The sequence below is a fragment of the Cucurbita pepo genome, chromosome 5 (assembly GCF_057944985.1).
Source record: "Cucurbita pepo subsp. pepo isolate OVF chromosome 5, ASM5794498v1, whole genome shotgun sequence".
Classification (NCBI taxonomy): Eukaryota; Viridiplantae; Streptophyta; class Magnoliopsida; order Cucurbitales; family Cucurbitaceae; genus Cucurbita; species Cucurbita pepo.
In genome coordinates, this window is record NC_141802.1 from 85,088 (window position 1) to 101,020 (window position 15,933).

General features: G+C 39.9%; 4 protein-coding genes and 1 long non-coding RNA gene across 7 annotated transcripts; 3 read left to right on the forward strand and 2 right to left on the reverse strand.

Annotated features, from left to right (window-relative positions):
• The first annotated feature begins 286 nt into the window (after positions 1–286).
• LOC111795944 (ent-copalyl diphosphate synthase 1) lies at positions 287–5,455 on the forward strand. The gene is made up of 15 exons (XM_023678589.2): positions 287–622; positions 989–1,087; positions 1,157–1,245; positions 1,351–1,660; positions 1,737–1,920; positions 2,044–2,258; positions 2,352–2,472; positions 2,542–2,654; positions 2,737–2,966; positions 3,042–3,157; positions 3,267–3,365; positions 3,451–3,699; positions 4,346–4,475; positions 4,740–4,934; positions 5,089–5,455. Exons 1-15 carry the CDS (start codon positions 460–462, stop codon positions 5,326–5,328), a joined length of 2,553 nt encoding a protein of 850 aa, XP_023534357.1. The 5' UTR covers positions 287–459; the 3' UTR covers positions 5,329–5,455.
• A 2,905-nt stretch (positions 5,456–8,360) lies between these two features.
• On the forward strand, positions 8,361–8,957 carry LOC147792543 (uncharacterized). Its single transcript, XM_087123885.1, has one exon. It carries the CDS (start codon positions 8,361–8,363, stop codon positions 8,955–8,957), a length of 597 nt encoding a protein of 198 aa, XP_086980011.1.
• Positions 8,958–10,206, forward strand: LOC111795577 (uncharacterized). The gene is made up of 2 exons (XR_002815220.2): positions 8,958–9,774; positions 9,870–10,206. It is a non-coding gene; the product is annotated as an uncharacterized LOC111795577 (long non-coding RNA).
• Positions 10,207–10,638: 432 nt separating this feature from the next.
• On the reverse strand, positions 10,639–13,876 carry LOC111796204 (F-box/kelch-repeat protein SKIP30). Of its 3 annotated transcripts, none has more exons than XM_023678947.2 (2): positions 13,577–13,876; positions 10,639–11,954 (listed from the first exon to the last, which is right to left on the reverse strand). In XM_023678947.2, the coding sequence occupies exon 2, from the start codon at positions 11,882–11,884 to the stop codon at positions 10,847–10,849; it is 1,038 nt and encodes a 345-aa protein (XP_023534715.2). In that variant the 5' UTR covers positions 11,885–11,954; positions 13,577–13,876; the 3' UTR covers positions 10,639–10,846. The 3 variants fall into 3 exon arrangements, with proteins under 3 accessions (XP_023534715.2, XP_023534716.2, XP_023534719.2); XM_023678948.2 differs by lacking the exon at positions 13,577–13,876 and adding an exon at positions 13,098–13,570; XM_023678951.2 differs by lacking the exon at positions 13,577–13,876 and adding an exon at positions 12,680–13,084.
• A 231-nt stretch (positions 13,877–14,107) lies between these two features.
• LOC111796205 (non-specific lipid transfer protein GPI-anchored 15) lies at positions 14,108–15,374 on the reverse strand. The gene is made up of 2 exons (XM_023678952.2): positions 14,971–15,374; positions 14,108–14,490 (listed from the first exon to the last, which is right to left on the reverse strand). The coding sequence occupies exons 1-2, from the start codon at positions 15,356–15,358 to the stop codon at positions 14,249–14,251; spliced, it is 630 nt and encodes a 209-aa protein (XP_023534720.1). The 5' UTR covers positions 15,359–15,374; the 3' UTR covers positions 14,108–14,248.
• Positions 15,375–15,933: the final 559 nt, after the last annotated feature.

The window sequence follows — 15,933 nt, forward strand, 5'->3', positions numbered from 1 at the left end:
AATTTTCTTTTCTCAACTGCCTTCTTCCCTATTAAGGTGTTCTCTGTTATCATAAACTCTACCAAACAAATTATTGCGTGTGGAGAAAGACGCTCTTAATTAGCCAAGTTTGACCTAAATTTCGTGGACGACTTTATTCTTTCGGTAATTATAGATGAATTAATGTTACCTAAATGTGATGAACAGTGGACAAAAATTGGTGAATCACACTTATTAGTATTATTCTTGAAATAAAGATGTGATATATGAGAAGTGATAAAAATGTTAAAAAGAAAAAAAGAAATTATATGAAAAAGAAAAGAAAGAAAGACATAGGAAAGTAAGAAAAGAATAGGAGAGGGGGTGGAAAAGGACGGGAGTAGCCTCAATTCCATAGTTCTGGATGATCCTGTAGGCGTATGAGCGGGAATCTCATGGGAACTCCTTTCTGTCCTCTTCCTTCTCTGTTTACCTTTTAAAATGCCTACCTCTTTCGCTAACTTCTTCTCAGCGGCAGCGCCAAAACAAAACAAAACAAAACACACCACCATGTCCTCCTCCTCCTCTCTCTCTCTTTCTCGCCATTGCCTGTCTTCTTCTTTTTCCTTCCGTCTCCCAAACCTCTTCCCACCACCTGCACCTGGTAACTTGCTCCGCTCCGCCATGCATATCCATACGCACATCTCCTCCTATATATATATATATGTATCTACTCTCTATTCTTCTTTCTTCACTTCCCATTTCATCTTTTCATGTTTTTCTCCATCCCCCCCCCCCCCCCCCCCCCCCCCCCGCATGCTCTCCAACCCTCTTCTTCTTCTTCTTCTTCTTCTTCTTCTTTAAAATTAAAAAAAAAAAAAAAAAAAAAAAAAAAAAAGAGCTCGGATTTTTCTCTGTCTTTTACTATCATGTCTTCCGCCTATCCCACATCATCACTAATATATAATTCAACACATCTTAATTAACAACAAATCTCTTAATCTTCTTTAATCCATTTTGACATGCATAGGTGGCTGTTCGCTGAGGGTTAAAGACAAAGGCCCTGTGCTGGAATCAAGCATCCGATGCATTATCAAATGCAACGCCATTTCCAAGCCTCCCACTCAAGGTATTTCACTACGCTTCAATTCACAATAACCTTCCCTCTCCAAAATCCTTATGTCTCCCTAACCCGCAGACTACAGCGATGTGCTTCAAAGTGGAGTGCCACTTCTAAAGTGGCAGCAGTTTGTGGAGGAGGGCATAGAATCAGAAACTGCTGCCCAGGTGCTTCTTCCCTTTACATTTCTAACCCCTTTAAATTACTACGACGTTGGTTCGTATTCTTGTTTCTGGGTGCGGCATGATGCATGTAAATTAGTGTAAAATCAGGTGTCGGTTTGGGAAGAGATAGAGGAGCGAGTGAAGTGGATAAAGTCAATGCTGAGTTCAATGGACGATGGTGACATAAGCATCTCAGCTTATGACACGGCTTGGGTGGCTCTAATACCAAAAGTTACGGAGGAGGGAGTGAAGAGTCCGCAGTTCCCTTCTTCCCTTGAGTGGATAGCCAAGAATCAACTCCCGGATGGGTCGTGGGGCGACGCCCAGATATTCTCACCCCACGATCGCATCATTAACACATTGGCTTCTCTGGTCGCCTTGAAGTCTTGGAATCTTCATCCCCAAAACACACGGAAAGGTCCTTCTCCCTCCCAACGCCACTTCTAACTCAACTAATTAGTGTTAATCTCCATTTTTTTTTAACTCAACTCTAGGAATAGCCTTCTTCAACCAAAACATCTGGAAGCTGGAAGAGGAGAATGCGGAGCACATGCCAATCGGGTTCGAGATTGCTTTCCCTTCCCTACTCGAATTTGCCAAGAAACTAAAGCTGGGAATCCGGAGCGACTCCCCGGCGTTGCAACAGATTAATGCCCGCAGGGCCCTAAAGCTTGCGAGGTACATTGTTGTATGTTTAATTACAAAAGTAAATCGGAGAAGGGGGAGGAAAGTTGAAAGAAGGGTATACAGAAAATAGAAAAAGGAGTAATTAAAAAGGCAACAAATGTGTGTCCAAAACAGGATACCAAAGGACATAATGCACAAACTGCCAACCACGCTATTGCACAGCTTGGAAGGCATGAGTGGTTTGGATTGGGAAAAGCTTCTAAAATTGCAATCTCAAGACGGCTCCTTCTTGAGCTCCCCAGCCTCCACTGCCTTCGCTCTCATGCACACCAACCACCCAAATTGCTTCAAATATTTGGAAGCATTGGTGCACCGCTTTAATGGTGGAGGTAAAAACTTGGGTCCTTTTTTTCTGTTTTTTTCTTTGTTTCTTCTTTTCCTTTTCCTTTATAGAATTTGTTTCATTCTCATTTAAAATTCAGTACCCAACGTGTACCCTGTGGACCTGTTCGAACACATTTGGGCTGTGGACAGATTGCAACGACTTGGAATTTCTCGATTCTTTCACCCACACATTGTTGAGTGTGTGAATTATGTGCGCAGGTGCTACCAAATTATAACTAAATTTAATTGGAAATACCGTAATCCAAAACTTGAGGTTCATTTGTGCAGACACTGGAGTGAAAAAGGAATATGCTGGGCCAGAAATTCGGAGTTTCGCGACATTGATGACACGGCCATGGGATTCAGACTGCTCAGACTGTACGGCCACGATGTTTCGGCGGGTAACTATAATTGTAATTAAAACTATATTATGAATGAGATGAGATGAGATGAGATGAGATGAAATGAGATGGAACGAAACAGAGGTGTTTAAGCATTTCGAGAAAGATGGGGAGTTCGTGTGCATAGCGGGCCAGTCAACGCAGGCGGTCACCGGAATGTTAAACTTGTACCGAGCTTCGGATCAGGTAATGTTTCCGGGGGAGAAAATTCTAGAGGACGCCAAACAATTTGCCTCCAAGTTCCTCAGGCAAAAACAGGCCGCCAATCAGCTCTTAGACAAGTGGATCATCACCAAGGACTTGCCTGGAGAGGTAAACCCAAATTACTTTCAACATTTAACCTTCTCACTTTCACGAGGGACTTCACGACTTTCCTGTTGCCCGCAGGTTGGTTACGCTCTGGACGTTCCATGGTTTGCAAGCTTGCCTCGGGTTGAGACCCGTCTCTACATACAGCACTATGGTGGCAAAAATGACGTCTGGATTGGAAAAACTCTCTACAGGCATTATTATTATTATTATTATTTGTGTGTTTTGTCTGCATTCATTCATTCATTCATTCATTCATTCATTCATCCATCCATCCATCGCTTACATTAATGAACATTTCAGGATGTTCAAGGTCAACAACGATACATACTTGGAGCTTGCAAAATTGGACTACAACAACTGCCAACGACTGCATCAGATTGAGTGGGTTGATATTCAAAAGTAATCTAACGCCCCAACCCTGTACCATATATTTAAATACCTTATGATCCATCAATTCGTTAATCAACTACGCATGGGGGCTCAGATGGTACACAGAAAACAAGCTGCGAGATTATGGAATGAGGAGAAGCAGCCTTTTGTTCTCATATTTTGGTGCAGTGTGTAGCATTTTCGAACCAGAAAGGGCCAAGGAGAGGCTTGCATGGACCAAAACTGCTGCTTTGGTCCACACCATTGCATCCCATTACAAGGATGCCAATGCCCACCAACGACGAGCCTTTCTCCAACAATTTACCAACTTTCATGCTGCTCAGCCATACGATAATAATGCATGGTATGTCTCCTTTTTCTTATTCTTTTTTTATGTGGCTAATTTTGTGGCATCCTTTGTCTGTATTTGTGTCAATATCTTCGTGGATGCTTGTGTTTCGATCAATATTCTTGTACAACCATCGTGGGGTTTTTGTTTTATGCTTCGTCATGAAATGGGAGTCCACTGGAAACAACGCATTAATATTATTTATCCTAAACATTTCTATATATGCCCTCATCGCTTTGAAATTACCAAGAATCTCACCAAGGAAAGAGCCTTTATTATATCTACTAACCCCCTTTAATTAGTGTTATTATATTATTAACATTTAGGAGGAATTCACTCAAACATCAAACCGTATTCTTAAATATTAGTGTTCTACTGTTGTGTTTTTTTTTTTTTTTTTTTTTTTTCCACTAAATGTTGGGTGAGAGGCTAAATTAACTTTGTAAAGAGAGAAAAGCAAAAGCAAGATGGTTATTGATAGAGAAATTGAAATGAAACGTGGTTGATTCGTACGAGGAGGAAGTGTATAGGAAATCTTGAAGGGAATCTGAAGCTCTTGATGAGCATTGTTTTTGTGGTTGAATTTTGTAAGAATGAAGAAGAAGAAGAAGAATAAAGAAAGGATTTGTAAAGTAGTTGACTTTGGGATTTGTTTTGACAGGAGATCAGGCAGTATGCAGCAGAAGGGAGGAGAAGGACTAGTTGGGATTTTGCTGCGAACTCTAACAAATATCTCGTTGGATATACTGGTGTCGCACGGCGTCGACATCACCCACCATTTGCACCAAGCTGTGAGAGTTTGTTTGTTACCCTTTCATTCAACACTTCACATTCATTTTGCGCTTTCATGTCTCATCCTAATCATATCTCTTTCTACTTTTTTGAACAGTACTCAAATCCTTCATATCTCATCTCTTTTTCAGATATGAAAAATCCATCATACCTATCAAAAACTACAGATACTTTAACATATATTTGGTAGACATCAAGTGTAAATACAAAACACTTTAACTACTTGAAAAACCAAAACTAATAGTTAATGTTTTCATCGATAGTGGCAAAAATGGGTGTTTAAGTGGCAAGAGGATGGAGATGTGCACAAGGAAGAGGCAGAGTTATTGGTGCAGACAATAATTCTCAACTCAGGCTGTTCAACTTTGGAGGATCTGTTGTCCAATTCTCAATTTCAGAAGCTTTCCAACCTCACAAACAAAGTGTGCCATCAACTTGCTCACTTTAAAAAGCATAAGGTTAGTGTTTCATCCAGAGGTACAATCCATTCCACCCCACACAATCATGATAAAAACATTATATGCCACCTTAATCTTTGTTGTCCTTGTAAAACACTGAAACATAGATTCTTTACCTGACCTGACCTGACCTGACCTTTGTTTCATTAATCAGCTATATAACGGTGGCCTCTATAAGGAGAAAACAGACAACAAAATGCCTCCAGAGATAGAAGAAGACATAAGGAAACTTGCGCAGCTGGTGATCCAAAAATCTTCAGATGGCAATGACATTGACTCACCAATTAAGCAAACATTTCTAACAGTAGCAAAAAGTGTGTACTATGCAGCTTATTTCGATGCTTGGACTATCAACTACCACATAGCCAAGGTCCTATTTGAAAGAGTGTTCTAATCCTAGCTAGCTACCCACACACCCATGTTGTATTGTCAAATTTTGTATATTCTTCACCACATGGGACACAAAAACTTTGGTCTGTGTTTCTTCTGTCAATAAAAAGACATCATCTTTAAAACCCAAATCATTGCCACTTCGACAGTGATCAAAAGTGAGACAACTCGATCTTTCGATTTCGATTTCGATTTGCTTCTAATCAATGGCCTAGTAGTTAATAGGATAAGATAGAGTGTAGGTGGCAGTATATATGGTAGTGATGTGTTTCGCAAACCACATAGAAACGTTTGGAAGGGAATTTCTTTGAATTCTAGTGTTGTAATAGTTCTTGCTGTTTACGGTCTACCTTATGAAACAATGGCAGACAATGTCACATACATACATGTGAAGTGTTTGGATTAAGTGGAGTTTCTCAAAACCTATTATATATATATATATAAATATATATTTTCCCCAAGATCAGGCTACCAGAGCATCCACAAATGCTTGGTACTTCCTCCTAACCTTCTTTCCTTTTAGTATTAAGAAAATTCAAAAGCTAGGTTGTTTGACTAAAATCAACTTATCAACTCTGATATCAAATAAAGGAGAAAGATTGGCTCCAATTTCCTTTCATCCTAATCAAATCAAATCACCCAAAAGTTTAATATGTTAAGTCAAATTCATTTAAAGTTTGTTAATACATTTATGGAGTAACTGTGGGATCTGGTGCAACTTTATTCCCACCCTCCCGATCGAATCTGTTCTCCCCATAGTGCTCATTAAGCACATTGATCGGGACATATGGATTGGTACGTATCAACTAAGGCCAATTACTCAAGTTCAAACATTGCAAATCGGGAGGTTGATATGATTGGTTCGATTATTCGATTTCTATTTCAGATGATGACGATGACGATGGTGTAATCACAAACCTATACACTGTTATTATCATTTCATATAAGAACGTTATCTACATTAAATTTTTGGCTTCTCAAGTGTGACTAAAGACAACAAAATTTAGTTTTGGGCTTGTCTAGATATCATTAGATCTTATTGCAGACTGTATAATTCCATCATAAATCATGCACAAATCTCTACATTTACACTAAAAGAATGAAGAAGTACCTGTTTTAACATTCAGATTGGCAAATCAGAAATTGTATACGTAACTCTTTTCCACAAAATGCTTGAAGAAACGACAGAAAGAACGTAAGAATGCAATGTCACCAAGAACAAAATCAGTGGATTCGATAAGCACTGACCAGTGGACATGGCATTGGGAGGCATGTGAAGCCCACCCAGAGCCCTTCATGCTTAATGAAACAGAGGGAACATGGAAGAAGACAAACAAATAGACAGAGACCTGATCTGACGCGAATTTGAGTTCATAACCGCATTATGATTGTGGCCTCGATTCTTCACTCTCCCAATCTGATGTGCCTCCCGAAACATGCATCTTGTTTCCTTCTTGTGAATACGACATTCATAACCCTCTAGGCAGACCAATGGATGCCTTTTCTTCGAGTCTTGTCCACATTTCCTTGTTTTCTTTTGAACTCTCTCTATTTACCAATTTAATAAAAAGTTGATCCTGTTCCGTGAATGTTAGGTCATGGACTCGGGGTTAAGTTGGATGCATGTGAGCTTTGTCGAAGAGCGTTCGAGCCCAACAAGGACCTTGGGCTCAGTCCTTGTGAAGAAACCTGTGCGCTTGTCGTTCAATATGAAAGCCCAACATCTTGATTCTTACCCAACAGCTGGATGCCTCCATAATTAGCACACTACTTGGAAGTTGGAAAGCCCAAATCCATGGGAGCTGTTTCTCAAGCCCCTCTTGCTTGCAGCTCCTCTACAATCCTACCATTTTCCTTCAACTCAATGCCTGCATTTTTTTTTTCTTTCTTGAACATGGTGGGTCAGTCTTAAGTAATGATGGATTCATTGCTCATTTAGAATGTGTTGTTCGACACATCACCTGTTGCCTTCTGCTTCTGTCCTCTTAACATGTGCTGATATAGTTTACGACGCTCATGTTTTTCTCTCGACATTTCAGATCATGATCGACATGCATCTGTAGAGAATTCCCCTGATTGCCAAAATTAGTATAATCTATGAACCTAAAATACTGTTCTTAAATTTCTATGACTACAGCCTCCATTACAGAATTGCTTGAATGTTCAGCTAGAATCATTCCTAGAAAGATGAGTCTTTCGTGCTTTATCCTTTAGTATAGAAGGTTGTACAGTATATATAAACAGGATTACTTCTAAACGTTTACGCTATGTCTTTCCATTACCCAATTTATACCGTTCGTTACTGGGATTTTACAATATTCAGAATGGTGCTTTCGTAATTTTCATGAAATAGAGTGCCAAATGTCACTAAATGAGGGAGAGCACGCCAGCGTGATGCTTGGGTAGGATATTTAAATGCAGCTCAGATACCGTTTCACATCCGTGGATTCTGGTTCAAACCCTCCTGACTGCTCCATCGCCGTGGCACCACTCTAATCCGATCGTTACTGGTAGAGCTTGTTGACAAAGAATTCCAGTCTAAATCTTCTTTACTGTTCATCTTTATCTTCTATAGATCTTAATCCTACGGAAGAACTTCCTCGATATTTCGGGTGCGTTAATCTCTCACTCTCTTCTTGAAATGGTTGAACAAAGTGACGCTTGCTTGCTTAGCTATACGAGTCTTCGAGTCTGAGCTTGGTTATTTTTTTCTTTTTTGGGTTGCGATTGAACAAGTCTTTCCCTGCAATTTGTGAACTTTTTTGCTAGATCTGATTAGAAAAAGAAAAATCTGAATTATTTTATATTTATTTTTTTGTTTTTCAGCTAAGCTGGTTGAGTCGCCGCCTGGTTGCTCTTGTCGAGGTTCGATTTGGATCTAGCGTGGAAGAGATAAAGTAGGCCTGTTTAAAAGGTTGAGACTTTTAGTATAGCTATCAGCTTTGTGTTGAGTTGTAGAAGTTTGATCTACTGGGAGAAGCTGAAATTGCAACTTAAATTTGGATACATACTTTGAGTTGGGAAGTTTATTTTGGTATGGAAGCAGTGGTCGTTGTTGAGCAGCATAGGAACCAATATTATGGTGCTCCATTTGGGTCATTCCCGTCCCGAGACTTCAGAGGGGTGAACTGTAGGAGTTTCCAATCTGGAGCTGGTATACTCCCAACTCCCTCCAAGGCTTCTACCTCTGAAACTAAACACTTCTACCCTTCTTCTCCAAAAACACCACTAACTTGTTTAAGTTCCAACTCCGGAAATGCTAAATCTGGAGCTACTGTGCCAACTGCTCCAATTCCTATCAAACCCAAATTTTTAAACAACAACAGTGTTCTCCATGAAGAATTCTATGATCCAAGTTTCTCCTTCTCTGAGCTTTGGGCTGGACCCACTTATTCAAATTCTCCGCCTCCAAGTTCGTTACCCATTCCCAAATTTTCAGTTGCTAAGAGAACCACGTCTCAGGAGATCCCTCGTTCTGCCCCTGAATTTGATTTGCATCACCCATCTGCCAAGTCGGGACCACCATCCCCAACTCGAGACCAAAACTTTTCCCCCAGATTTTTCTTTCATAATGATGACTCTGCGACTAAGACTCTACGTCGCATTCTTCATCTTGATGTTGACAATGAATGAACTTCAGGGAGCATCAAGCTTCTGTAAATAGGCTTACTTTTGAGCTGGTTAGTGTTATGTATATAGAACGACTAAGTTGGTTAGTGGTGACAGTCATGAGTATCCTCAGTTTTCCGTGCTGTTGGACATCCTTCGATCGCAGGAACAACCAATAGTTAGATGCTGCACCTTAATCCGTGCTTAGATGCTGAACTGGATTTGGTTTGGCAGACAAAGACAAGATAGGGCGCGATAGCAACACAGATTAAATCAAGATATTCAGAAGGCAGAAGTAGGGTGTTGGTGAACTTTTTAATCTCTGTTCTGGCCATCATCTCCCAACCACATTCCAGTCTCTATTCCATTCTGTAATTTGTATCATACTGTAGGATCCCAAACTAATGCTTCATTGAAGTTCTGTAGGCTTCTATTTCATTCTTTTCATCCATTCCTTCCTTACATCCTCGGTTCTTGTTGGTTAGGTTCTTTGGCCTCATGGGTTGGTTTTTCGACACTTAAGTCTCTCCTTTTCTTAATATCCTCAATCCTTTTCTTTTGCTCATACCTCCTCTAATCATCTTATAGCTTTTCACTCCTTTGCCTGCGGACTGTGAGGGAGATATTCCTTCTTTACTGCCTTTTCAGTTTTTTTGTAAGACAAGGCGGGGTTCGGATACTAGTTTGCTTCTTCGCAATTACTCCATGTAGCACTTTTCTGTTTTCAGTACCTCTTGGATTTGTCATCTGTGTTCCTGTCTAGTATGGAACTTTCTTATTGGTTTTTGCAAGGTTCGTCTTCCTTCTTGAATATCATTGACCACATGGAGCGGTATATGAGGTAACTCTTTTGTACTGTTAACTTGCTCTATTCGATATATATATATATATATATGTTTATCCCGTTGTTCATTTTCCTTATTGTGCATTGAGCAGACAAGCGAAGGATGAACAGTTCAGGTGATGATTTTCAGTAGTAGTATGGTTGGTTTCCCGTGGACGTAGTTCATCACCGGAGAAAGGCTTCTCAGAAGCGAGTCCAGTTTATGTTTGTGATCCTTGTCTTGAAATCTGTGATCACTTAAAGTCGTACTGTTGGTGTTGGAGTTTGTTTGTTTTTTCGTATCAGTTTGAATGGTAATTGCCTTCGCTTTCTGTGTTTGAAGGGCAATGTTTATTGCAGCTCCCGAAAGTTGAGCAATATTGTAATGTTGATGTTATGTAATGTTTATGTGTGATCTATAAAATACCGTACAAGGTTTCAGTTTGTTAACTACTTAACTAATTTGCACTTGAAGTCTTCAATTGTATCAAAATTTTAGTTTGGGTAAAGAGTAACACTTTTGTTGCTTGCCCCCCGTCCATACGTAGCGATACGATGGACGCAGGCAATATAAAGAAGGATGTGATGTTTCCGAGATGTTTAGGCGTGGTTGCTTTGCATTTTTTCTTCTTTTGGGGGAAATAAAACATTGCCAACTACGGCAATTGGTAATGGAACTCCCAGAAGCAGAGCCTGGTGTGCTTTCCATCCGGGTCCTAAAAAAATCTTGATATTAAGGGGGAGATAGATCTTGATCGTTACCAATCTGCCTGCTAGACTCGCAGGTTATTACATAACATCGCATAGACTCTCTTTCCCTCTACCAATTTGTCTATGAGCATGCTTGTTGGAATTTCCTATAAACTGGGGACCAACAAAATATGGATGCTAACAAATCATTCATAATATTCATGTACCACCTCAGAATGTTACACAGTTCCAATGATATCCAATTTTCCAGGAGAATCATCAACATACCCCAAGAATGAACATCACAAGATTACAAAAAGAGGCAGCCACCAGAAAAGGCAATAGGAGGGGTTATGAGGCAAACACAAAGCAAGTGACAAGGTAGCAACAGAATAGAATCCTAAATTCTCAACTGAGCACATCCCCGGATAGCCCCATGGCATCTGGTCATTGATGTTGCCTGTCGCCATGTTGGCCTCTCACCTCCTGTTGTCAATATGTCAATATCAGATGTTGGCTTGACGTCCCAATTCAAACGGTCGGGACCGATATCTCCTCCAATCACGTAAATTTCATCTCTCAAACTCATCATCGCAAACCCAATTCGTTGGCGAAATTCAGATGCTGAAATAACAACCTTCTTAGCTTCTCCATCGTGCTTGAAAATATGTCCATGGCTCATCACATAGAGTGAACCCCGGACAACGGTCATTGGACCTTGAAGCCAACCATAATCTTCAACTCTCCATCCAGGCCGCGTATTCTCGAAAATTTGCACAGTTGATAATCCCTTGTGCAGGACGTGCAACTTCCCTCCAATCACAACCCCTGTGCAAGCAGAATGGTGAGTGTGGTGTAGGTCAGGCAGAGGAATCCAAGCATCTTTATCAGGATCGTACATTTCTGCCTGAGAAATTGATTTTCTGCAGCTAGTAAAACCACCTGCAACAACAATCTTTCCATCCAAAACACAGCATGCAAACATGGCACGGGGTACAAGCATTGATGCACATTGAGACCACCGGCGTATTACAGGATCATAAGACCACACCTCATTGGTGGCAAAGTTCCTATCTTGATCTCCGGTTAACGGATCAACAGAATCACTGCCACCACCAAGCACAAACAACTTTCCAGCAGTGGACACAGCACCAAAGCGTGCAAGATGCCTAATTTTCGATGGTAATACAGGAATTGTCATCCAAAGGTCTCCGAGGGGATCATAGAGCTGCCATAGATTCTCAGGTTCGAATGCACATACGCATAATAGATCTTCTGATGATCCAATCTCCTGTCGGACTCTGTATAGTTCAGCACTGTGAATGGCAGCTTGCCAGGAGTGAGAAACAAGCTCCAACTTTGGATAGAGGTGGAAGGGCACACGTGCAAGGCACCTAAGGGCAACCGCGTCTGGGAGGCGGTCAATCAACTCAGACATAATAACCCCTTTTCATCCGTTTCAGATGATTATCCACGACAGGCCGTTTCTTGTTCAGGAAGCAAGTAATCTGAGATTAGAAGAAGAATATTCACATGTTAGACAACCAATTAATAGCTTCTCACAGTTTGATTAAGATGAAAAGAAAAAAACTTCTAGCATACACACACAATACGGACAAACAGCAGAGCATAACCAGTCTGTCCCATGCACTAGGAGAAAAGTTAGTGCATTTATAGCACATATACACGTAGCTGATTAGAGAGAAATATTCATTATTCCTGACGGCCGGAGTGCATTTGGTGATAAAATGGTATTAAATAAACTGATAATTGAATTTTTAACCCATATAAAGAAATTCAGGACACAACACAGTCACGGATGTACATTTACAATGTGGTCTATGAACAAAGTCATGATGAGAGGCAATCAATTCAGATGGTAAATAAGATCTGGATATAAAGGTAGAGAGACTCTATAACTAATCTAGAGATCAAAGTTATCTCTTAACCTATAAAATCTACACAAAAAAATTGCTGAAAAACTGAACTCGTCCTAGTGCTTTTAGCTACCAAGTCCAAAGAATAACTATAATTTAACAGCAAGGTATCAGATTTTCAATTTAGAAGCGGCAGATTTTACACCTAGATTTAAAACACTTCCATCAGTAGCTCTAATACCATATGGTTTGTATTGTTCATATTTAATATCAATAAACATCTCCCAACTGTGGGAAAATGCTAAACAACTGAGTTGGACACAAAAAAAACCTATAAAGGGATGTATCTCTGAAACCTTTGTTTAGGATGCAGCAGATTTAGATAAATGGTGCGGCCCAATGTCCAAGAAGAATTGGGAAACCCATCTCGAGAATGCATAACAAATCAGAACACTCATCATTCAACATTCAACTTGTAACCCCTTCTGCCAAACTCTTCCAAGATAGAAGATTTCTTTGGTTCTAGAAACAAAATCAGACCCCATCATGCAGGAATGCCCAGTTCACAGTTCAAACTTGAAACTAAAAAAATCCACATTTTAAAGATAAAAGAACTTCCAACAACCCTTCACTTCACATAAAGCATACTGTATATGCACAGGAAGGCAATAATGGGACTACAAAATTAGCATCATACGAATATGAAAACTACAGAAGATTGAGCATCATACGACTATGAAAACTACAGAAGAATGAGGAATTGGACGAGAAGACCTGTGCTTATTTTGAACAATAAGGGGAGGAATCTCCCTTTCTTCAATGTAATTGATTTTTTTCAGCTTTTCCTAGTCGTGTCAATTACTAGAGATGACAAAAGCTGGATAAAATCAGCTCAACATGACATAGACATGACATCCACAGTTTTCCTCAAAATCCATTCTGAATGTTCCAAGAAAATCAAGCTTGAATTTTCCGGGTAGGGACTGAGAATGGTAACGGTAGGGAGTGCTGATACCACGCAAATTAATTCATACCCAACATTTAATCCCAATACAATCCGGAACCAAGGCAGAAAGGGGGAAGGAAAGAATAAAATGGAAGGGAAATTTGCATCCGAAGTTAGAGCGGGTGATAAAGAAAGAGCGCCAAGATTGAATAAGAAAATGAAGGAAAATTAGGAAAAGGGTGTAAATTGTATAGAGTGAGCGGTGGTAGAAGAAGATTGAAGATATGGAAAGAGAGATCAGTAATACCTGGTAGAAATAAGCGAAGAAAGAAGATTGCAGATATGGAGAACATAGAAGAGTAGCGTCGAAATCTGCGAGGCGAGGCGTGGGTTGAAAGGGGTTGAAGGAAAAGCGGAGTCAGAAAAACCAAAACCAAAACCAAAACCAAAACCATAAACAAAAAAGGGTGCTCATGCTCATTGCTTCTTATTGCTTCAATTTAATTCTCAATTACACATCCAACTCCACGCTTACCCTAAACACAAAATCCCTTCCTTCCATTTCTTCCTATCCATCTTCGCCCATACTCTGCCCCAAACTTGGCCTACACCTCCTAAATAAACAATATTCTTCCTTTTCTTTTCTATATATATTATTCAATCCATATAATTCACTTCAAATTCCTTTAGATTCATACTAATCTCTCTAAATACGCTACTTCAGATCCATGGAAAAAGCTCCTAAATAAATTACATGTTTGATATTAAACAATTAAATAATTTGCGTTCGTTTTTAAAATGGTTTTAAAAATCTTGACTTTTCAACTGGGATTAAATATGGAAATAGTATCTTTAAACCCATACTTAAACAAGAAGAATCTTTAAAGGACACTTTTTTTTTTTCTCTCTCTTTTTTTCTAGTGGTTCGATACATATGTGAATATATAATCTTTGCTTGGGGTCGGTCGTTTCATTCAGCTTATAACAGAGCTGTCAGAAGTAGGCCGACAACAGTGAGATCATAAAAGGGCGTTTTGATTAAGCTCCGGCCGCCGCTCTCCGGATTCCTCCTGTTGTTTGGAGCATATTTGGAGTCTACTTCCGAAGGAAAAGTAGTCTCCCGTGTTGTTGGAGCTTCACCAAGTTCTTCGTCATCTGAAGGTGAACTCCCCGGCGAACTTATCGGAGATATTGCTGGAGCAGCAGCAGCTCCATTAGCATCTGTGTGTTTTCACATCCAAGTTAGTGTTTATACGATGATGTCCTCCACCACTCTTTGAGTCTGTCTTCGGCATTTTAACTAAAAATTTGTCTCTACTGTTGTGGAATTCATCATTGCCCATCCCGAAAATATAAAATATTCTAATCATGTAAGGTCATCTTCAATCTTTTTAAATCCTCAACTCCATTCTGCTCACCAAAAACAAAATTGCATATACTTTTTTAACTCAACAATTACGTATTTAATTTTTTTCACTAAAACTTTTTAATCTATTTTTTTTTTTATTAAAATAACATACGTAATTGTTTTTTATTTTTATTTTTATTCGGACTCTAATTGAGAATTTAAAATATGTTAGAATGTAAAATTGAGAATTTTGGAAAATTAAAGACGAAATTGAAAAATGATGTAAACAAGAGGGGCGATTGATTATATTTAGAAGCGCCAGGTGCAACTTGAAAAGAATCGAATGTGGTTACCATCACAGCGGCTGGGTGGCGGCGTTTGAACACTACAGGCAGCAGGAAGCCCAAGAGCTCGAGTCCGGTTGATAGTGACACCGAGAGAAACCGCCGCGCCACCATTGAGCGCCGAGCAAAGGCACTGTGGCTGCGATTGAACCACGGTGGCAAGGCGCGAGCAGCAAGAAGAAGATGGAGCAGTGGAAGTGGAAGAGCCTCCGCTGCCTGTGATATAAGTTAGGCATGGAGATAAGCTTATCAACGCCGTGGTGCAACCAGCTGACTGGGCCACGCTCTCATGGCTCATACCGAAAGCCACAAGGAGTAGGAAAAGGGCTGATTCAATGCCCATTTGTTGCGTTTGTTTTAACTTTTTTGGGGGTTGATTCCGAAGAAAGATACGCATGAGGTATTTATAATACCCAAACTGGAAACCAAACCCATGGTCATCGAAGATTTAAGTGGGTGGCCGAACTTTCCTCATTCGGTAAACTATTTTGCACCAGTCTGAACCTAGAGTAGAGACTACCTTGTTTACATTTATTTTATTATTTTTTATTATTATTATTTTATTTTGGTAGAATACATTATTTTGGAACTTCATTCTGAAATGTACAGAGGCTTGTTACTATGGGGAAGATGTTTGTTTGTTTCTTGGTTTGGAAGAAAGTATGGATTGACACAACTCCCAATCATGACACAGAGGCTTATTTATTGGTATAACCAACATGCCAAACTCCACCTAATGGGAACTCCGATCCAAATTCCATACCAGCTAAGAGAAGGAGAGACAGATGGAGATTTTCAGGGCACATTCTTTCGCCTTGTTTCAACGTCATTACCGGAAGTAGTAACAACTAACAATGGCTCTTCACAACAAGAATCTCACTGCACCACACCGAGATCGCTCTCAGGTATAAGCATGGACTGTGCCTGTCCTTTACTTACTGCTAATGTGCACCACCCAAAACCCAATTGGTT